Below are 22,946 nucleotides of genomic sequence, written 5' to 3' on the forward strand. Positions count from 1 at the left end.
AATGGTCAAGATGCGAGGATGGCCTCGTACTGGTGTGGCTGGATTTAAAGCCCAAACACGAGCCGCTGAAGTCCCACATGTGACTCTATTTCTTCTTAGTGTGAATTTAGCGTTGTGTTCAGAAGGGCTTTCAGATGCTAATCCAGTTATTCAACACTGAAGGCACGTTGAGTTCGCTCAGCCACAACCGTTCTGTTGCCATACACAGAGATTAAACAGGCAATCTAGGACAACAACAAACCGGTCATCCCCCCACTAATTTGGTAGACAGCTGAGGGATAGGGCTGGAGAAGTGTAACCACTCTCAAAGAGATAAACCATCATTATCCCTGATGGAGAATTATGTTGCGTTACCTCCAGTCAAACTGTCAATCATATCAGAGAAATGTGTTGTTGATCTATAGATCATTCTAATGACCCATTGAATGGCTCTGTGGTTTTGCCTCAACTTCAATGCTAACACAATCAACAGACTGGTCTGACCACTGGTTTATTTCCCTAGAGATCTCTAGGTGTGTGCCCATGCCAGACTGCGTTTTAGTCTCTGATGTTTGACCCCTCTTGTTCTGTTTCTCAAAGCTCCAGTTGTGATGTAGGCTGAGGGTCCAGTTCCATCTCTTCCAAGATGGCTGCTGTGAAGCACTCTGTGTCTGAGGACCCCCTTCTGGGCAAAGGCCCTGACAAGGACGCCTCAGAGGTGTCTTTGTCAGGGAGTGTGTTAGACTCCGGGAGTGTTCTCTCAGATGACTCAGTGCTTCCAGACTACGAGCAGGAAGGTGATTCACAGGGTACTGCCAACACGCTGTATGATGCGTGCACTCGGAATGACCCCCTGGCGCTCCAAAAGGTTCTGGAGAGAGGGGTTACAAAAGAGGAGGTCATGGCGGTAGACCACAACGGCTGGGTATGGGTCTCTCTTGCTATTTCAGATTTGGGATAGCTTTTGGGGGTGTATGATCCAGCGAGTCCTGAGGGTTACTAGTTCAAATACCAGGAGCATCATGCCCCCTGTATGAAGACACAGAATGCTTCAATCAAGTCATGTAAAATTGTTGTTGGACTTAATTGCAGCCTTGACTCTGACGCAGTCAGATTTTTTCTTCATCAGTCTAATCCACATTTTGTACCCAACAGACTGGACTGATGGTGGCGTGCTATAAGGGGTTTTTGGACATTGTGCAATCTCTTTACCACTGTCCCTACCTGGACATAAATCACCAGGACAACGATGGCAACACAGCACTGATGATCGCTGCACAAGCAGGTGAGCCACTCTCACCAGACCTATTACTAAATACTACACAGTGAAACCTCATTAACACATCTCTAGGTTGCATCCCAAATGGCACCTATTACCTTTATAGAGTACAACCAAAGATTTTTATAACTAATCCATGATATACCAGAGCCTGTCGTTTCCAACGGGAGAAAATTAATCATAGTGGGCAGAACAAGCAAGGTGGTGGGCCGAGCCAAGCACAAGCTAGTGAGATCCTATTGGCACGTTGTAGTATTTATTTGAATATTTCCGTTGGGGAACGTATACCCTGTGAAGTATGCGTGTGCAATAACACATTTTGCCCTTGCACTCCTTTTAAACAACTACATTTAAAAAAAACTTTGACAAAGGCTAAAGTCTACAAAACACAGTCCACTCTGTTTGTTACAGATTATAGTTTTGGAAAGAGAAAATTGTATAGAGATCAAATGTTTAATCGATGAGAAAATTAGCAGAATGTCGGCCAAAACCCATATCACTCCATCTTCTCCCACTGCCGGCCACTGGGCTTCCTCTCCTCACCATATTTGGTAGTGAGTGGGAACGCCAACCAGATTTTTCACATTCAAACATCCAGTGAAATATCTGGCTCATTGTTCTATCTGTGCTACTTACTACTTCAAAAGTAGTGCACTATATAGGAAATAATGGTGACATTTGTGACAGGCCTTTAGTATTTTTGATGGCACCTCATGATACCCTGAACCCATTCTCACCCTGTATCCTTCTCCAGGTCACACCATTACAGTGACCTACATCCTAAACTACTACCCCGGGGCAGACACAGAGATCCGGGATTGCCGTGGCTTCACCGCACTCATTAAAGCTGCCATGCAGGGCCGAGATGATGTGGTGTGTTCCCTCGTCATGGCCGGTGAGTGAGAGGCCACCTCCACTTCAACGCTACTATACACCCTACTGTAGTTGTCAGAGCTGCTAGGAGAACTGGGTGGATGAAGTCAAGCGCAGAGAGCAGGTTTCAAGAACGTGGATTTATTTTTCCAATACACAGGGAAAATGATCATGCCCTAAAACACACGGGCGCATGAAAAGATGAGTCCAAAAACACCGGACTAAACTGTTCCGAGAAAATAACAAAATCCACATACAAATCCAACACCAACATAACAGAATACAAGCCCGCACAACAGCCAGCGGGCTACCTGCCCTTAAATAGCCTACCCACCAAACTAAACTCAAAACAGGTGCACCCAATCAGTCCAAACTAACAGAAACAAAAATAAAAGAATCGATGGCAGCTAGTAGGCCGGTGACGACGACCGCCGAGCGCCGCAGGAACAGGAAGAGGCACCATCCTCGGCGGGATTCGTGACAGTAGTCATAAGAAAATATCTTAGAAATGTTTAGATAACCTGAGAAATTGATGTTACAAGTATAAAAACATAATTCTGACCCCAATTTACCTGCGTATACTTCATTGTAATTTTGTGCAGTTCACAGTGGCACATAGCTCACATGTATTATCAGACACACAACAGTGTGACCGCTGACATTAAATGAATTAAATTACTTTAGAGATTCCAAAGGTTATACTTCTAAACAGAAGTAAGGCCCAGAGAGGGGGAGAGGAGGAAGAGATAGTTATACACACAGAATTCTGGGATTAGCCTATGCTTTTCTCCCAGGCAGCAATGTTGCTGACTCAGTCAATTGGCAATTATAAAATCTCTGTTCTATTTGGGGTTGAGCATGAACCCACTAATTGAAGAGCTAAGGGTATAGGAAGTGTGTAGTAATGTGGTTGGGATGGATGTACCTGTGGTGTGTCTGCCAATGTTTGCAGTCAACTTTCTCTGGTTGAGAGCATGTGTTAGTGACGGCTGCCAGGTTTAAGGGATCAATTTGGGGGCACACTCTGGTGTAATCTTTGTCTTGGCTGCCAGGAGATTAGCCAAGTTTATTTACTCCAGATATTTTGTCCTCTTTTCACAAGATCAGTAGTATCCACTGGTGTCACAGTCACTCATTTGTCAATATACTAAAAGAGTTGAGGAAAACATGCTCAGCTAACTGAAGCCTTTCCCCCATCACATTAAAGATAATTAATTCTCCCCTCTATCCATCATAAACCAAGAAGCATCTATGTTTTCTTATTCATGTACACATGATTATCATTATGGTGCTATAATATAGATCAATATGCAATGGAATGTGAATGAAAGTGTTTCAATGGAGAAATATTATGACCTGAAAGCTATTTAATTTTTTTCCCTTCACTGCTATTTCTCTTCCAGGTGCAGACCTAAATGCAATAGACACCAGGAAGCAGAAGTGTGTGCGGGACTGGGCACTAAAGACGGGCCGCTACGAGACCTTGAGCCGCCTCCGCCGCCTCAACCTGCGGCCTAGAGCCGAGCAGTTTACTGAGAGTTACGTCCCCGAGTGGCCAGAACTGAAAGTGCTGGTGGCCAAAGCCACAGCCAACAAGAGCGCCGGCCAGATGATCACCCAGCGCATCAGGTCCACCTTCAGCTTCAACTTTCCCCAAGACCCCCAGAACAACGGGGTCTTGGACAATATGGTGCGTATCACCACCAGCATCCACAGCCCTTTGGTGGCCACCGCCTGCCGGCCGCTATGCCCCACCAGCCCCCCTGAGGTGGGGAAGAGGCGCTTGGCCGTGCCTGAGCTGATGAAGAAGCACTCAGAGAAGAAGCTGGAGGAGAGCTCTGTGTGCCACAGCAACGGCTCCGTCTCCTCCATCATTCCACACATCCACTCGGCCGAGACCATCGCCACGTCCTGCTGTGTGGACACAGTGCGCAGGGGCAGCATTGTCTCTATAGCCTCCACCGGGGTGCGCGCCTTCATGCCCAGGAACATGGCCCACAGGAACAGTGTGTTCCCTTCCGGCTGCATCCCCAAGATCCAGATAGTGAAATCTGGAGAGCCCACGCCTAAGAAGGAAAAAAAGAAGAAGGGGCACAAGGGTCACCTGGAGCTGCCCATATGGAAGTACAAAGCAGAGAAGCAAGAGAAGAAGGAGAAGAAGAAGGCAGAGAAAGAAAAAGAGAAGGCCAAGAAGGAAAAGGAAAGGAAAAAGAAGAGAGAGAAGTAGTGAGATGTCTAAAGCTGCCAATTTATTTCGATGCCACACATTTCCAATAACTTCCAATATATTTTTCCTGGAGTTATATTCCAAACATCTGAATTATGAAGTACTGCTCAAATTACTCAAAGGTCTGGACTCGGTTTTATGGCCAATGCAGTAAAATGGATTCTTTAAAGGCCATCATATTCATAATGCTTTGTAAATATTTTTATTTTTTTACATTTTACAGGACTAGTAAAGGCCCAGTGCACTACGTTTGTGAAATTTTTATAACTAAATGTATTCAAGTGTTTACCAGCATTTGCAACTTGAGTCTGATAATTATCTGTATAAAACAGTTAATCTGATAATACTTCTGGAATATACAGGAAAGTATTCAGAATAATACTTCTGGAATATACAGGAAAGCATTCAGACCTCTTGACTTTTTGACATTTTTGTTATGTTACAGCCTTATTCTAAAATGTTTATTTTATTTTATTATCCTCAGCAATCTACACACAATACCCCATAATGACAAAGCGAAAACAGGCTTTTAGAAATGTTTGCACATTCATTAAATATAAAAAACAGAAATACCTTATTTACATAAGTATTCAGACCCTTTGCTATGAGACTCCAAATTGAGCTCAGGTGCATCCTGTTTCCATTGATCATCCTTGATATGTTTCTTCAACTTGATTTGAGTCCACTTGTGGTAAATTCAATTGATTGGAAAGGCACACAACTGTCTTTATAAGGTCCCACCAATTGCTTTGGCATTATGGGGTACTGTATGTAGATCGATGAGGATTTATAAAAATACGTAACAAAATGTGGAAAAAGTCAAGGGGTCTGAATACTTTCCGAATGCACTCTATATATATACTGTATATATGTGTGTGTTGGTGACTTTATTGTGTAAATAAACCATTGTGAAAGATGCCTGTTTATGATGTCATTTGATTCTGTGTGTCACGCCCTGGCCTTAGTATTCTTTGTTTTCTTTATTATTTTAGTTAGGTCAGGGTGTGACATGGGGTTAGGTTTGTGTTTTTGTATTGTCTTGGGTGGTTTGGAGTGTCTAGGGGGATTTGTTAGAGTGTATGGGTTTGTGTTGAGTGGATGTGTCTAGAATAGTCTATGGTTTAGTGTATGTGTCTAGTATAGTCTATGGTTGAGTGTAGGTGTTTAGAAAAGTCTATGGCTGCCTGATTTGGTTCTCAATCAGAGACAGCTGGTCATAGTTGTCTCTGATTGGGAGCCATATTTAAGGGAGCCATAGGCTTTAGGTATTTGTGGGAAATTGTCTATGTAGAACGTTTGTAGCCTGTATGTATGTGCACAACGTTATTTAGCTTCACGGTCGTTTTGTTAGTTTGTATAGTGTTTTGTGTCGTGTTCATCTTCGTGGTGTTAATAAAAGGAAGATGGCTTATTTTCCAAATGCTGCGTTTTGGTCCGTCTCTCAACCATACGATCGTGACAGAATTTCCCACCAAAGGACCAAGCAGCGTGTGAAACGGCAACAGGACCCACCTACACAGGATTTCTGGAGATGGGAGGACGAATTGGATGGAAAGGGACCTTGGGCTCAACCTGGAGAATATCGCCGTCCCAAAGCTGAGCTGGAGGCAGCGAAAGCAGAGAGGCGGCGATATGAGGAGGCAGCACGGAGGCAAGGCTGGAAGCCCGTGAGTACTACCCCAAAATTTCTTGGGGGGGGAGGCTAGGAGGTAGTGGGCCGAGGGCAGGTAGGAGACCTGCGCCCACTTCCCAGGCTAACCGTGGAGAGCGGGAGTACGGGCAGACACCGTGTTACGCAGTAGAGCGCACGGTGTCTCCTGTACGTGTGCATAGCCCAGTGCGGGTTATTCCACCTCCCCGCACTGGTAGGGCTAGATTGAGCATTGAGCCAAGTGCCATGAAGCCGGCTCTACCTATCTGGCCACCAGTACATCTCCTCGTGCCGGCTTACATGGCACCAGCCTTACGCATGGTGTCCCCGGTTCGCCTACATAGCCCGGTGCGGGTTATTCCACCTCCCCGCACTGGTCGGGCGACGGGGAGCATTCAACCAGGTAAGGTTGGGCAGGCTCAATGCTCAAGGGAGCCAGTACGCCTGCACGGTCCGGTATTTCCGGCGCCACCTCCCCGCCCCAGTCCTGTTCCACCAGTGCCTACACCACGCACCAGGCTTCCAGTGTGTCTCCAGAGCCCTGTTCCTCCTCCACGCACTCGTCCAATGGTGCGTGTCTCCAGCCCATTACCACCAGTGCCTACACCACGCACCAAGCCTCCTGTGTGTTCCCAGAGTCCTGTGCGTCCTGTTGCTGCTCCCCGCACTAGCCCTGAGATGCATGTCCCCAGCCCGGTACCACCAGTTCCGGCACCACGCACTAGGCCTAATGTGCGTTTCCAGGGTCCAGTATGCCCTGTTCCTGCTCCCCGCACTAGCCCTGAGATGCGTGTCCCCAGCCCGGTACCACCAGTTCCAGCACCACGCACCAGGCCTACAGTGCGCCTCAGCCGGCCAGAGCCATCCGTCTCTCCAGCGCCATCTGAGCCATCCGTCTCCCCAGCGCCATCTGAGCCATCCGTCTCCCCAGCGCCATCTGAGCCATCCGTCTCCCCAGCGCCATCTGAGCCATCCGTCTCCCCAGCGCCATCTGAGCCATCCGTCTCCCCAGCGCCATCTGAGCCATCCGTCTCCCCAGCGCCAATAGAGCCGCCCGTCTGTCCCGAGCCGTCAGAGCCGCCCGTCAGTCAGGAGCCGCCAGAGCCGCCAACCAGACAGGATCTGCCGGATCTGCCGGAGCCGCCAACCAGACAGGATCTGCCGGAGCCGCCAACCAGACAGGATCTGCCGGAGCCGCCAACCAGACAGGATCTGCCAGAGCCGCCAACCAGACAGGATCTGCCAGAGCCGCCAACCAGACAGGATCTGCCAGAGCCGCCAACCAGACAGGATCTGCCAGGGCCGCCAACCAGACAGGATCTGCCAGGGCCGCCAACCAGATATGAGCAGCCAGATCCGTCAGCCAGCCATGAGCAGCCAGATCCGTCAGCCAGCCATGAGCAGCCAGATCCGTCAGCCAGCCATGAGCAGCCAGATCCGTCAGCCAGCCATGAGCAGCCAGATCCGTCAGCCAGCCATGAGCAGCCAGATCCGTCAGCCAGCCATGAGCAGCCAGATCCGTCAGCCAGCCATGAGCAGCCAGATCCGTCAGCCAGCCATGAGCAGCCAGATCCGTCAGCCAGCCATGAGCAGCCAGATCCGTCAGCCAGCCAGGAGCCGTCCAGCCAGGATCCGCCAGAGCCGTCCAGCCAGGATCCGCCAGAGCCGGCCAGCCAGGATCAGCCCTTCAGTCCGGAGCTGCCGTACCTCAGTCCGGAGCTGCCCCTTATCCTGGGGCTGCCCCTTATCCTGGTGCTGTCCCTTAGTCCGGTACTGTCCCTTAGTCCGGTACTGTCCCTTATCCCGGTGCTGCCCCTTAGTCCGGTGCTGCCCCTTAGTCCGGTGCTGCCTCTTAGTCTGGTACTGCCCCTTATTCCAGTGGGGCTAAGAAAGCGGGTAGTGACTATGGTGGGGTGGGGACCACGACCAGTGCCGGAGCCGCCGCCGTGGACGGAAGCCCACCCAGACCCTCCCCTAGACTGTGTGCTGGTGCGCCCGGAGTTCGCACCTTAAGGGGGGGGTTATGTCACGCCCTGGCCTTAGTATTCTTTGTTTTCTTTATTATTTTAGTTAGGTCAGGGTGTGACATGGGGTTAGGTTTGTGTTTTTGTATTGTCTTGGGTGGTTTGGAGTGTCTAGGGGGATTTGTTAGAGTGTATGGGTTTGTGTTGAGTGGATGTGTCTAGTATAGTCTATGGTTGAGTGTAGGTGTTTAGAAAAGTCTATGGCTGCCTGATTTGGTTCTCAATCAGAGACAGCTGGTCATAGTTGTCTCTGATTGGGAGCCATATTTAAGGGAGCCATAGGCTTTAGGTATTTGTGGGAAATTGTCTATGTAGAACGTTTGTAGCCTGTATGTATGTGCACAACGTCATTTAGCTTCACGGTCGTTTTGTTGTTTTGTTAGTTTGTATAGTGTTTTGTGTCGTGTTCATCTTCGTGGTGTTAATAAAAGGAAGATGGCTTATTTTCCAAATGCTGCGTTTTGGTCCGTCTCTCAACCATACGATCGTGACACTGTGCTGTTTACCGTGGTCCTAAAATGGAGGGCTGAGGCTATTTTAAGATTTAGGAGTCAGGACTGAGTTGTGTAAATCAAGTCTGCAAACGGATTACCATTTTAAAGGTAGACTCAGCGAAATTATGTTGAGATGAGAGAGATGCAAGACTTCGCTCTCACACAGTCACATACAGTAGTATCATTGCATGTGCATGGGTTCGCTTCACGCTGTTCACAGCGTGGTAGCCAGGGGACCAAAACAGATGAGAACTTGAGCCTCACACTTCAACGCTCTTAGTTGATGCGGAAATTGACCCACTATGCTGTTTACTTTCTCAATCTATGTCATATCGCTGAGTCTACCTTTAAAATAGTAATCCTCTGACATGAAGTCAAGGGTATAATGGGAAGTTAGTTATGGCCATGCCATCACTAGGTAGATTTTTTTTTAACCATTTGAATGATGTATGAGCCAGATACAAGCATGCAATGGTGCAAAGTTGGCACCTGCTATTTTCAGAAGTAAAAAGAACTTGACAGACTTCACTTGGGCTACACTTTACCCCCAAATCTGCCACCAGAGGGCGACCTTGTTTCTCTTTTTTCATTCCTCACGGCTTTACTAAAGACTGTCGACGCAGTCTTGACTGGAAATATTACAATCAAGGTAAAATGATCAAAGTACAGTAAGTGAATGCAACTACAAGACAGCATCGATTTAAAAATGCTACTTTTAAGATCATAGTGTAATACGCAAAACGAATGAGCTCTAGCTAAGCTAATCAAAATGGAAATGTATTTGACATGACTTATTGGTCACACTTACAAAAATTATACAACAAAAGAATACTAATGCAAAAAAAAGACATTGGTTCTTAGGATTGTACTTCACCTTAATCCACATTTTGACCCCCCAAAAATAATGTATTTGTGTCCCACACTCCTATCCATCAGATAATGTGTCTTACAGTTTGTCAGTATATGGTTGAAGGCAGTGTTTCCTCTCCTCACTTCTCTCTATGTAAGCTATGTGTAGGCCTGTCGGGGTATGGTTGTAAATATCTGTATGTGTGGGAGTCAGTGAACTTCAGAGAGATAATACCCCTTCAAAGCCTCTGCCTGTCTGGTCAGTCTGGCAACCTAGGGCGTGGTGGGGGTTGACGGGGGGCCAGAGTATTTGTTAGATTTAGGGGGATTAGGCGTTGCCATAATGTGCAGACCAATCCCCCTATAAAGGTAGAGGACACTAGATTATGGTCTGGAGCTAATTCAAAGGAGTTCAACCTTTATGCAAATACTTACAAATGGAAATAGGCATAGTTCGTATAATATTCATGACTTTAATTTATGTAACCAAAGATATTACAAAGTTTATTTCGGGTAAATGTCTGCTCTTTTAGTTCTTTGAATGCTGGACAAATGGAGAGTTACAGAGGAAAAGAGAGCTTCTATTTATTTATTTTTACGAAAGAGAGATCATGAGTGCTTCACTGGATTCGGTATCTAGATGGTAATCATGAGTAATTAAATCAACTCGTGTTGTATGCACACATCTCGTATTATCGGTTCCAGGAGGAATGTTGGGAGTATACATGTACTGTAGCAAGACAGAGTTGCATTGCTTTGAACACTACACTCCCACTGGTACACACTGTGTGAATCAATGTTGTTTTAACGTAATTTCAATTACATTACGTTGAACCAACATGGAATAGATGTTGAATTGACGTCTGTGCCCAGTGGGCTGTTCCTTATGACTGCACTAAATAATACTGGATGCTTACTATGATGTGCAAAACTATTCTTGAATGTGTTCAGCACAATATGTGCAATTGTGCGTGCGTGCGTGTGTGTGTGTGTGTGTGTGTGTGTGTGTGTCTGTCTGTGAAAGAGAGCAACAGAGAGAGAGATACAATAAACTGGATCAAACTAGCTCCCTCCATATGTGACATACATGAGCAGGACCACACCCTCTTCTACTGTGAACACATAAATCAATCCAAGGTGGAGCTGAGTGGAAAGACAGTATTAGGTAACTCTGATGCCTCTACAATGTAACACAACACAATGACAATGGAGGGATTACTGTACTGTGTCCAGCCTAAAGGCACATTTCGGTGTCTAGGAGGGAGGGACACGGCTCTCTCAAAAAGATGGAGTTGATTTCTGTGTCCTCCTTTTTAGATGTATGGTGTCAATTTCAATGCATACACACTGTTCATTTTTCAGAAGTTCAGTAGCATAGTCTGATAAAGTGGGGCGGTGGTATGGGTATTCTTATTGGGGCAGCTTTACTGGGGTGGCAGGTAGCCTAGTGGTTAGAGCATTGGGCCAGTAACTGAAAGGTTGCTGGATTGAATCCCTGAGCTGACAAGGTAAAAATTCATTTTTGTAAATAAGAATTTGTTCTTAGCTGACTTGCCTAGTTAAATTTAAAAAATATTATAGAGATCATGTTCTATGTGGGTGGTACATACGATGTTAAAGGCCTGTTCAATATTTAAACCACCTGGGTATATAATCACATTATCATATTACATTATTTGAAATTAAAGTTTATATTTTAAGCCTTGACCAGACGTTACATTGTGCTTTCTAATCTTATCTAGTTTATTTTATCGCCCTACTTAAAAATAACACCTAGTTAGCCATTCCTCTCCTTTAAATTCTCCACACCCCTTTAAGGCGTCTGTCTGCTGGCTGGCTGGAGCTGTGTGTCCAATGATGTATATTTAAATCGTTGGTTGTGTCTCGCACTGCTGTCAATACCACACCACCCAACATATTAATGCAATGCAATGGGAATATAACGATCATGGCTAAGAAACAAATGTTGTTAACGCTTCTCGTCCTGGGCTTATTCAGAAGTTATGATGGTGAGTATAATGTTTTATTCCGCCTGTGTGTATTTATTTACTTGGTTTGTGCGACTGGGGCTGACATCGCTTGGCACAACAACATGGCGCACGTAATGTTATTTGGTATCAAGCAAGCCGAGTTAGCAAATTGGACCTGATTCTTTTAAAATATTTTTTTTACAGGTAGTTAATTGTTTAAATAGAGCAGAAATAAATTAAGAGAAGCAGCTACCTACCCTTCTTGACTGCGTTGTTTAAAGATGCTTCATAACTAGCTATCTACTTGAGAATATCACAACGCCAGCTAGGTCTCTGGCCAGCTAGTAGCTAATTGTCTGCTACGATCACGTTAGTAAGTTAACATCTCAGAGAGCACATTTTTAGGATTTGGTAAGAACAGTCAAGGTTAGCTATCTACCAAGGATCTTCCACCATTCCTTGACACCCATCACAATAATCAAATAGCAGCAGTTTGAGTCATCTGATCAAAGTTAAATTAATGCATTTGCTGTATTCTCAAAAGCTAATATGGAAATATTTGTTTTCTTTATAGTAAACGACCACATAATATTACATATCATATTATCAGCTTCATGCTCAGATTCATACAGGTATGATAGCCTTATTCCTAAATGTGAGTTTGTTTTTGTCATAATTTTCAGTGAGAAAATATTTGCTTATCTGCTTTTTAACAGTTTCTGATAGTGTGTAGACTATGCTCTGCACACATTGTAACGAGTGCTTTTTAAAGTGAAGCTCTCAATAAGCTTTTGCTGAAACTACAACACAATGAAGGACTGAGACTGACCTATTTAGCTTTCAAGAGCTGCTGTACATTGCAAAATGAGTCATTGTGTGGTGTTCTACCCATCAGCCTGAATAGGCTTACACTGTAGCTATCATTATTGGATACAATATTTAATTTATAAAGGAGGAAATTGGATGTTAAACAGAGAGGTTGAGGGACGTACCTTACAGTAGTCAGGGCAGTGTGTGTGTGGCAGAGATAGAGAGCGATGTTATGTAAATCTGACGGTCAAACCTTAGAGGTTGTCAGGGCCAGTGGCAGAACGTGAGAGAATGGGTTCATGCACCTCGTTCAGTTGAAGTCTGGGTCGCTTTGGTGTCAGAAATGAGGGCAGTGATGGAGTTAGGCAGAAAGAGGCGACCTCCATCTTGTAGGCTACCCAGGGGCAGGTCCACTGCTGCTACACCCCCACCCTCTGCATGAACATGAACCTCATCTGATGGAGCAGATCAATGGAGGACTGGACTGATATAACTGTAATGCAGCAAGAAGCTGCTTTTTTCACTCACTCAACGAACTGTTCAACAATGAGCAAACAGAACAACCCCCCTCAGCCTCAGTTCCTCCTCTCCCTGGCCTTTAGTGCTTTTCAAGGTCTATAAACAGTCTGTCCCTCCTGATAAAGCCCCTAATTGTGCACTCATGTTTGAATAACATGGATGATATGGTTTGGCTCTACTGTCGTTGGGTGCTTTTCTTCAGCATTGTCTTATCAAAACAGTGTAAACACAGATTGCATGTATACAGGCCTTTTACATTTAATCTGGGCACGGCAGGGGGCTCTGTTGTATCCATGTTTTGAGATTTTTTTTTTAAAGCCCAAAAAGTTGGATAATGGTGATTTTTCCAGCTTGTTATCTAATCTGCCAGACTGAAGGGTGTTAAAAGCCTGAACAAAAAAATCACAGCTTTTCTTTGCAACTGACTCATTGTGAAAGTTTGAGCCTGTTTCAACCTTTAAGTCCTGTTTCTGTAGGCCTATTTGATTGCTGTTCTCCAGTTTTGTGACTTTAGGCAACTTTGAAGGGGGTGGGGGCCACAAAAAACTGAACTCATCATGAGGGGCCGCAGCTGCTCGCGGGTCTGCACTACCCACATCCGCCTTCTATCTGTTGAGTTTAGGAAGATTTGCGTTGACGAAAAAGGTGTGTTGAATTTGAACTTAACTCATTATGACATTATACTGAAAAAACTTGAACAATAAATAGTTTGCGTAACTGTGACATGAGAATCTGGTAATTAACATGATTATGACATATTGAGTCATAAAGTGACCTGAATGGCACAACACTACATTTGGTAGTTTTAATTATGACAGACAATTGGAATACCACAACATCATAACCCAGTGATATCATAAACATCACAGCGTGCCTGTCAGGCTACATCAATGTACAAAACAATGTTCAGTTTGCCTCTTTTCTCCTTCTCTCTACCCTTCCTCTTTCCCCTCCCCCACTCCCTTCACACAGCCCTGTCACCAAACAATACCTGTACTGTGCTTGACTTCAGTAACACACCAAACACCTGCTTTAAACACCACTATGGCCCAAGGGTTGTTCCACTTCAAAGCACAAAAAATAGGATTTCGAAACCCACCATCTCAGATTGTTCTGACATATTTTCTGTAGTTAGAAGCAGATGAGATTAGTATTCCTGCAGCATTATTTTGTTGAAATTTTATTTGATCTCTGAGAAATTAACTTCACTAGGGTAGGGGGCAGCATTGGGAATTTTGGATGAAAAGCGTGACCAAATTAAACTGCCTGCTACTCAGCCATAAAAGCTAGAATATGCATATAATTAGTATATTTGGATAGAAAACACTCAAGTTTCTAAAACTGTTTGAATGATGTCTGTGAGTAAAATATTGCAGGCAAAAACCTGAGAAAAAATCCAACCAGGAAGTGGGAAATCTGAGGTTTGTAGATTTTCAACTCTTTGCCTATCGAATACACAGTGTCTATGGGGTCATATTGCACTTCCTAAGGCTTCCACTAGATGTCAACAGTCTTTATAACCTTGTTTGAGGCTTCTACTGTGAAGTGGGGGTGAATGAGAGGGGATTGAGTCAGAGGTCTGCCAGAGAGCCACGAGCTGGCCAAGCGCGTTCACGTGATAGTTAGCTTGCGTTCCATTGCATTTCTACAGACAAAGGATTTCTCCGGATGGAACATTATTGAAGATTTATGTTAAAAGCATCCTAAAGATTGATTCTATACATCGTTTGACATGTTTCTACGGACTGTAACGGAACTTTTTGACTTTTCGTCTGCACCTAGTGATCGCGCCTCATGAATTTTGATTACTGGGCTAAACGTGCGAACAAAAAGGAGGTATTTGGACATAAATGATGGACATTATCAAACAAAACAAACATTTATTGTGGAACTGGGATTCCTGGGAGTGCATTCTGATGAACATCATCAAAGGTAAGTGAATATTTATAATGCTATTTCTGACTTCTGTTGACTACACAACATGGCGGATATCTGTTTGGGTTGTGTTGGTCTCTGAGCGCTGTACTCAGATTATTGCAGGTGTGCTTTTTCCGTAAAGTTTTTTTGGAATCTGACACAGCGGTTGCATTAAGGAGAAGTGGATCTAAAATTCCATGCATAACAGTTGTATCTTTTAGCAATGTTTATGAGTATTTCTGTAAATTGATGTGGCTCTCTGCAAAATCACCGGATGTTTTGGAACTACTGAACATAACGCGCCAATGTAAACTCAGATTTTTGGATATAAATATGAACTTTACCGAACAAAACATACATGTATTGTGTAACATGAAGTCCTATGAGTGTCATCTGATGAAGATCATCAAAGGTTAGTGATTTAATTTGATCTCTATTTCTGCTTTTTGTGACTCCTCTCTTTGGCTGGAAAAATGGCTGTGTTTTTCTGTGACTTGGCTCTGACCTAACATAATCATTTGGTGTGCTTTCGTCGTAAAGCCTTTTTGAAATCGGACACTGTGGCTGGATTTACAACAAGTGTATCTTTAAAATGGTGTAAAATACTTGTATGTTTGAGGAATTTTAATTATGGGATTTCTGTTTTGAATTTGGCGCCCTGCAGTTTCACTGGCTGTTGACGAGGTGGGACGCTACCGTCCCACATACCCTAGTGAGGTTAAGCTAATTGATTGCTCCCTCATTGGCCATCTTTTTATTATGATTCATATAATATTCAATAAATACAGTACAAAACCTCTGATTTGGACCCCCCCCCCCAAAAAAAATATAAAAATATATTAGTGACAGATTTTCATGCAAATATAAAAATCGGAAAGATATGTTTCCATCAACTTGACTTGTTGTGGATTAAATGCTGTGTGTGATGACGTAGTGCACATAAATTCCCGCAACAATTAAAATAAAAAATTCAAGTTAAATGGGTTTCCATCGCATTTTCAACTCTACAGATGGTTTTGTTACAAACTGGTTAGTAAGTAAGACATAAGGATTCCCCGCACACACCATTTCAATCCCAAACCAGCAACGAGTATACAGTATCAAATAAAGTTTAAAAATCTAATCAATCACAAGGTAACACAAGAAATGTACATAACAATAACGAGGCTATATACAGGGGGTACCGGTGCCTAGTCAATGTGCGGGGATACAGGTTAATCGAGGGAATTTGTAAAATGACTATGCATAGATAATAAACAGCGAGTAGCAGCAGTGTAAAAAAAAAGTAAAAAACAATGTAAATAATCCGGTGGCCATTTGATTAGTTGTAGAAGCTGTTAAGAGTAGATTAGGAGTAGAAGCTGTTAAGGAGGCTTTTGGTCCTAGACTTGGTGCTCTGGTACCGCTTGCCGTGCAGTCTATGACTTTGGTGACTGGAGTCGTTGATAATTCTTTTGAGTCCTTCCTCTGACACCGCCTAGTATATGGTCATGGATGTCAGGAAGCTTGGCCCCAGTGATGTACTGGCTGTACGCACTACCCTCTTTTTGAGGATCTGAGGACCCGTGCCAAATCCTTTCAGTCTCCTGAGGGGGAAAATGTTTTGTCGTGCCCTCTTCGCGATTTTATTGGTGTGTTTGGACCATGATATTTTGTTGATATGGACCACCAAGGAACTTAACTCTCGACCCGCTCCACTACAGCCCTGTCGATGTTAATGGGGGCCTGTTCGGCTCTCCTTTTCCTATAGTCCACAATCAGGTCCTTTGTCTTGTCACGTTGAGATAGTTTGTTGTCCTGGCACCACACTGCCAGGTCTCTAACGACCTCCCTATAGGCTGTTTCATCGTTGTCGGTGATCAGGCCTACCACTGTTCTGTTGTCAGCAAACTTAATGATGGTGTTGGAGTCATGCTTGGCCACTAATCATGCACCCCTGAGGGGCCTCAGTGTTGAGGATCAGCGTGGCAGATGTGTTGTTGCCTACTCTTACCACCATGCCAAATCTTTTCAGTCTCCTGAGGGGGAAAAGGTTTTGTCGTGCCCTCTTCACGACTGTCTTGGTATGTTTGGACCATGATAGTTTGGTGATGTGGACTAGAGGTCGACCGATTTAATCGGAATGGCCGATTTAATCAGGGCCGATTTCAAGTTTTTATAACAATCGGAAATCTTTTTTTAAATTTTTTTACACCTTTTATTTAACTAGGCAAGTCAGTTAAGAACACACTTATTTTCAATGACGGCCTAGGAACGGTGGGTTAACTGCCTCGTTCAGGGCAGAACGACAGATTTTTACCTTGTCAGCTCGGGGATTCAATCTTGCAACCTTACGGTTAACTAGTCCAACGCTCTAACCACCTGCCTTACATTGCACTCCACGAGGAGCCTGCCGGTTACGAGAATGCAGTAAGAAGCCAAGGTAAGTTGCTAGCTAGCATTAAACTTATCTTATAAAAAACAATCAATCAATCATAATCACTAGTTAACTACACATGGTTGATGATATTACTAGTTTATCTAGCGTGTCCTGCGTTGCATATAATCGATGCGGTGCGCATTTGCGAAAAATGACTTTCGTTGTTCCAACGTGTACATCAATGCCTTTCTTAAAATCAATACACAAGTATATATTTTTAAACCTGCATATTTAGTTAATATTGCCTGCAAACATGAATTTCTTTTAACTAGGGATATTGTGTTACTTCTCTTGCGTTCATTGCACGCAGAGTCAGGGTATATGCAACAGTTTGGTCCGCCTGGCTCGTTGCGAACTAATTTGCCAGAATTTTACGTAATTATGACATAACATTGAAGGTTGTGCAATGTAACAGGAATATTCAGACTTTAGATAAAATACGGAACTGTTCCGTATTTCACTGAAAGAATAAACATTTTGTTTTCAAAATTATAGTTTCCGGATTCGACCATAGTAATGACCAAAGGCTCATTTCTGTGTGTTATTATGTTATAATTAGGTCTATGATTTGATATTTGATAGAGCAGTCTGAGCGATGGTAGGCAGCAGCAGGCTCATACGCATTCATTCAAACAGCACTTTCGTGTGTTTTGCCAGCAGCTCTTCGCAATGCTTCAAGCATTGCGCTGTTTATGACTTCAAGCCTATCAACTCCCGAGATTAGGCTGGTGTAACCGATATGAAATGGTTAGCGGGGTGCGCGCTAATAGCGTTTCAATCGGTGACGTCACTCGCTCTGAGACTTGGAGTAGTTGTTCCCCTTGCTCTGCAAGGGCCGCGGCTTTTGTGGAACGATGGGTAACGATTTGTCGAGGGCGGCTGTTGTCGATGTGTTCCTGGTTCGAGCCCAGATAGGGGCGAGGAGAGGAATGGAAGCTATACTGTTACACTGGCAATACTAAAGTGCCTATAAGAACATCCAATAGTCAAAGGTATATGAAATACAAATGGTATAGAGAAAGAGAGTCCTATTTATGACATAACATTGAAGGTTGTGCAACAACCTAAAACTTCTTACCTGGGAATATTGAAGACCCATGTTAAAAGGAACCACCAGCTTTCATATGTTCTCATGTTCTGAGCAAGGAACTCAAACGTTAGCTTTTTTACATGGCACATATTTCACTTTTACTTCTCCAACACTTTGTTTTTGCATTATTTAAACCAAATTGAACATGTTTCATTATTTATTTGAGGCTAAATTGATTTTATTGATGAATTATATTAAGTTAAAATAAGTGTTCATTCAGTATTGTTGTAATTGTCATTATTACAAATAACTAAAAATAATTGGCCGATTTTTATTTTTTAAATATTTTTTTATTTTTTATTTTTTTAAATCGGAATCGGCTTTTTGGTCCTCCAATAATCGGTATCGGCTTTTTTTGGTCCTCCAATAATCGGTATCGGCGTTGAAAAATCATAATCGGTCGACCTCTAATGTGGACACCAAAGAACTTGAAACTCGACCCACTCCACTACAGCCATGTCAATGTTAATGGGGGCCTGTTCCGCCTGCGTTTTCCTGTAGTCCACGGTCGTCTCCTTTCTGTGACTCACATTGAGGGAGAGGTTGTTGTCCTGGCACCACACTGCCAGTTCTCTGACCTCCTCCCTATAGGCCGTCTCATCGTTGTCGGTGATCAGGCCTACCACTGTTGTGTCGTCAGAACTTAATGATGGTGTTGGAATCGTGTTTGGCAACGCAGTCCCCTCCTGTATTCCCTGTTCACCCACGACTAAGTACACACCCCTGTGTTAAGGATCAGTGTGGCAGACCTGTTGTTGCCTACTCTTACCACCTTCGGGCGGCCCATCAGGAAGTCCAGGATCCAGTTGCAGAGGGAGGTGTTTAGTCCCAGAGTCCTTAGCTTAGTGATGAGCTTCGTGGGCACTATGGTGTTGAACGCTGAGCTGTAGTCAATGAACAGCATTCTCTCACAGGTGTTCCTTTTGTCCAGGTGAGAAAGGGCAGTGTGGAGTGCGATTGAGATTGCGTCATTTGTGGATCTGTTGGGGCGGTATGCGAATTGGAGTGGGTCTAGGGTGTCCAGGAGGATGCTGTTGATGTGAGCCATGACCAGCCTTTCAAAGCACTTCATGGCTACCGATGTGAGTGCCACAGGGCGGTAATCATTTAGGCAGGTTACCTTCACTTCCTTGGGCACAGGGACTATTGTGGTCTGTTTGAAACATGTAGGTGTTACAGACTCGGTCAGGGAGAGGTTGAAAATGTCAAGTGAAGACACTTGCCAGTTGGTCCGCGCATGCTTTGGGTACACATCCTGCTAATCCGTCTGGTCCAGCGGCTTTGTGAATGTTGACCTGTTTAAAGCTTTTGTTCACATCGACTACCGAGAGCGTTATCACACAGTCATCCAGAACAGCTGGTGCTCTCGTGCATGCTTCAGTGTTGCTTGCCTCGACGCGAGCACAAAAGGCATTTAGCTTGTCTGGTAGGCTCCCATCAATGGCATCTTGCATTTGGATTTCCCTTTGTAATCCGTAGTAGTTTTCAGGCCCTGCCACATCCGGCTCTGACGCTCGTCTGTGTAGTAGGATTCAGTCTTAATCCTGTATTGACGCTTTGCTTGTTTGATGGTTCGTCTGAGGGCATAGCGGGATTTCCTATAAGCATCTGGATGAGTGTCCTGCTCCTTGAAAGCGGCAGCTCTAGCCTAGCTCGATGTGGATGTTGCCTGTAATCCATGGCTTCTGGTTGGGATATGTACGTACAGTCACTGTGGGGACGACGTCGTCGACGCATTTACTGATGAAGCCGATGACTGAGGTGGTGTACTCCTCAATGCCATTGGATGAAACCTGGAACATATTCCAGTCTGTGCTAGCAAAACAGTCCTGTAGTGTAGCATCTGACCACTTCCGTATTGAGTGAGTCACTGGTACTTCCTGCTTTAGTTTTTGCGTGTAAGCAGGATAGAAGAAGGATAGAATTATGGTCAGATTTGCCAAATGGAGGGCGGGGGAGAGCTCTGTGTGGAGTAAATCCACCGTGTGGATATTTTTTTTCTCTGGTTGCACATGTGACATGCTGGTAAAACTGATTTTTAAGTTTGTCTGCATTAAAGTCCCCGGCCACTAGGAGCACTGCTTCTGGGCGAGCATTTTCTTGTTTGCTTATGACCTTAAAGAGTTCGTTGAGAGCGGTCTTAGTGCCAGCTTAGTTCTGTGGTAGTAAATAGACGGCTACGAATAATAGAGATGAGAACTCTCTTGTTAGATGGTCTACAGCTTATCATAAGGTACTCTACCTCAGGTGATCAATACCTTGAGACTTCTTTAATATTAAACATCGCGCACCAGCTGTTATTGACAAATAGACACACACCCCACCCCTCTTCTTACCAGAGGTAGCGTCTCGGTTTCTGCCGGAGCATGGAAAATCCCGCCAGTTCTATATTGTCGTTCAGCCACGTCTCAGTGAAACATAATATGTTACAGTTTTTGATGTCCCGTTGGTAGGATAAGCTTAATCGTAGGTCATGAATTTTATTTTCCAATGATTGCACGTTAGCAAGAAGAACTAATGGCAATGGGAGTTTACTCGCTCGCCTATGGATTCTCAGAAGGCTGCCCGATCTGCGGCCCCTTTTCCTGCGTCTTTTCTTCACGCAAAAGGCGTGGATCTGGGCCTGTTAGAGTGAAAGCAGGATATCCTTCTCGTCGGACTCGTTAAAGGAAAACGTTTCTTCCAGTCCGCGGTGAGTAATCGCTGTTCTCATGTCCAGAAGTTATTTTCGGTCATAAGAGTCGATAGCAGCAACATTATGTACATAATAAGTTGCACAAAAAAACTAACAAAATAGCACAATTGGTTGGGAGAAAGTAAAACGTAAGCCATGTTCTTCGGCGCCATCAACCGTTCTCTGTTGTGGATGATGTTGGCTTTCGCCGACTGTTTGAGCACCGGTACACACTACGAGTCGGTGCTGTTTTTCAGATGTTGCCCTACTGGAGTTACACAGTATTGTTGAATCACATCCATGAGCTACTTGCTATGGGTGTCGCTGCTATTAGCTTCACGACTGACATTTGGGCCAGCGACGTCAGCCCCATGAGCATGCTGAGTGTGACAGCACAGTGGGTCGACAAGGATTTTGTACTGAGGAAAGCTGTATTGCATGCTCAAGAATGTGCTGGTTCTCATACCACTGCTGCCATTTTCAATTGCATTTGAGAACATGTTTGAAACTTGGAAATACGAACACACTCCTAGCGCCATTCGAACAACTGACTCGAGAAATAAGATAATCAACTGCGTCTGCAGCAGACGTGATACCCTCTGCCATTGTGTTGAAACGTGTGCTCAACAAAACTGCTGACACAAACCGTGGGGTTAACTTACAAAAGTACTTGAGGCTGTGAACAAGCAATTTGGTGGCATTCTCTCTGACCCTCTACTGTGTCGCTACCATGCTCAATGCTAGGTACAAGGGCCGCTACTTCGATGCAGACAAGAAACTTGGTTTACGTGAAATGTTACATACGCAGCTGGACAAGATAGAAACGGACACGGTGACAGTGCCCACCGAGGAAGAGGGGCCACGGACAGACGGAGCTGAAACTTCACTGCTTGACATGTATGATGAAATCCTTGTTGAGAATGAAACGACTGAACAAATTAATAATGAAACAGCAAGTAAGTGAAATAAATGGATTTTGGTTTTACTGGTAATGGGGACATGCATAAATGCCAACATAATAACTTTTTTGTGTGTGTAACCTTTATTTAATTAGGAAAGTCAGGTAAGAACAAATTCTTATTTATAATGACGGCCTACTCCGGCCAAACCCGGACGATGCTGGGCCAATTGTGCACCGCCCTATGGGACTCTCAATCACGGCCGGAAGTGATACAACCTGGATTCAAGCCAGGGACTGTAGTGACGCTTCTTGCACTGAGATGCAGTGCCTTAGACCGCTGCGTGCGTGTGTGTGTGTGTGTGTGATAACTATTGTATCGACCAAAAATGTCATATCGGTGCATCCATAGTTTAAAGGTCTTGCTTACATTGGCTACGGAGAGCATGATCACATAGTCGTCTGGAACAGCTGGTGCTCTCATGCAGTGTTTCTTGCCTCAAAGCGAGCATAAAAGGCATTTAGCTTTTCTGGTAGGCTCCCGTCACTGGGTAGCTCATGGCTGGGTTTCCCTTTGTAGTCCATAATAGTTTTCAAGCCTGCCACATCCGATGAGTGTCAGTCCGCCGGTGTAGTAGGATTCAATCTTAGTCGTGTTTTGACGCTCTGTCTGTTTGAAAGTTCGTCTGAGGGCAACGCGGGATTTCTTATAAGCGTCCGGATTAGTGTCCCGCTCCTTGAAAGCGGAAGCTCTAGCCTTTAGATTCGGTGCGGATGTTCACTGTAATCCATGGCTTCTGGTTGGGAAATGGGAGGACGTCGTTGATGCACTTATTGATGAAGCCGGTGACTGAGGTGGTATACTCCTCAATGCCATTGGATGAATCCAGGAACATATTCCGGTCTGTGCTAGCAAAACAGTCCTGTAGTATAGAATCCGCATCATCTGACCACTTCTGTATTGAGCGAGTCAATGGTACTTCATGCTTTAGTTTTTGCTTGTAAGCAGGAATCAGGAAAATAGAATTATGGTCAGATTTACCAAATGGAGGGAGAGCTTTGTATGTGTCTCTGTGTGTGGCGTAAAGGTGGTCTAGAGTGTCGTGTCTTTGGCATCATTAGAACTGAAGACTTATTTATTTACATTTATTTATCAAATAACTATGTAATTATTACCACGCGATTAAACTGATTAATCATGTAACTGTAATTAACTAGGAAGTCGGGCACCAAGGAAAATATTCAGATTATAAAGTTATAATTTTCCTAATAA

The 22,946-nt window shown here is 44.4% G+C and overlaps 2 protein-coding genes across 2 annotated transcripts in view; both read left to right on the forward strand.

Annotated features, from left to right (window-relative positions):
• Positions 1–625: 625 nt before the first annotated feature.
• LOC139536585 (photoreceptor ankyrin repeat protein-like) lies at positions 626–4,459 on the forward strand. Its single transcript, XM_071337229.1, has 4 exons — positions 626–904; positions 1,135–1,264; positions 2,013–2,153; positions 3,535–4,459. The coding sequence occupies exons 1-4, from the start codon at positions 626–628 to the stop codon at positions 4,356–4,358; spliced, it is 1,374 nt and encodes a 457-aa protein (XP_071193330.1). The 3' UTR covers positions 4,359–4,459.
• Positions 4,460–11,208: 6,749 nt separating this feature from the next.
• Positions 11,209–22,946, forward strand: part of LOC139536583 (activin receptor type-1B-like) — a 40,847-nt gene continuing 29,109 nt past the window's right edge. The window contains exon 1 of the mRNA XM_071337228.1: positions 11,209–11,385. Within this exon, the coding sequence (XP_071193329.1) occupies positions 11,298–11,385 (88 nt within the window). The 5' untranslated portion in view covers positions 11,209–11,297. The remainder of the gene's footprint in view (positions 11,386–22,946) is intronic.

Source organism: Salvelinus alpinus, chromosome 12, assembly GCF_045679555.1.
Source record: "Salvelinus alpinus chromosome 12, SLU_Salpinus.1, whole genome shotgun sequence".
Taxonomy (NCBI): domain Eukaryota; kingdom Metazoa; phylum Chordata; class Actinopteri; order Salmoniformes; family Salmonidae; genus Salvelinus; species Salvelinus alpinus.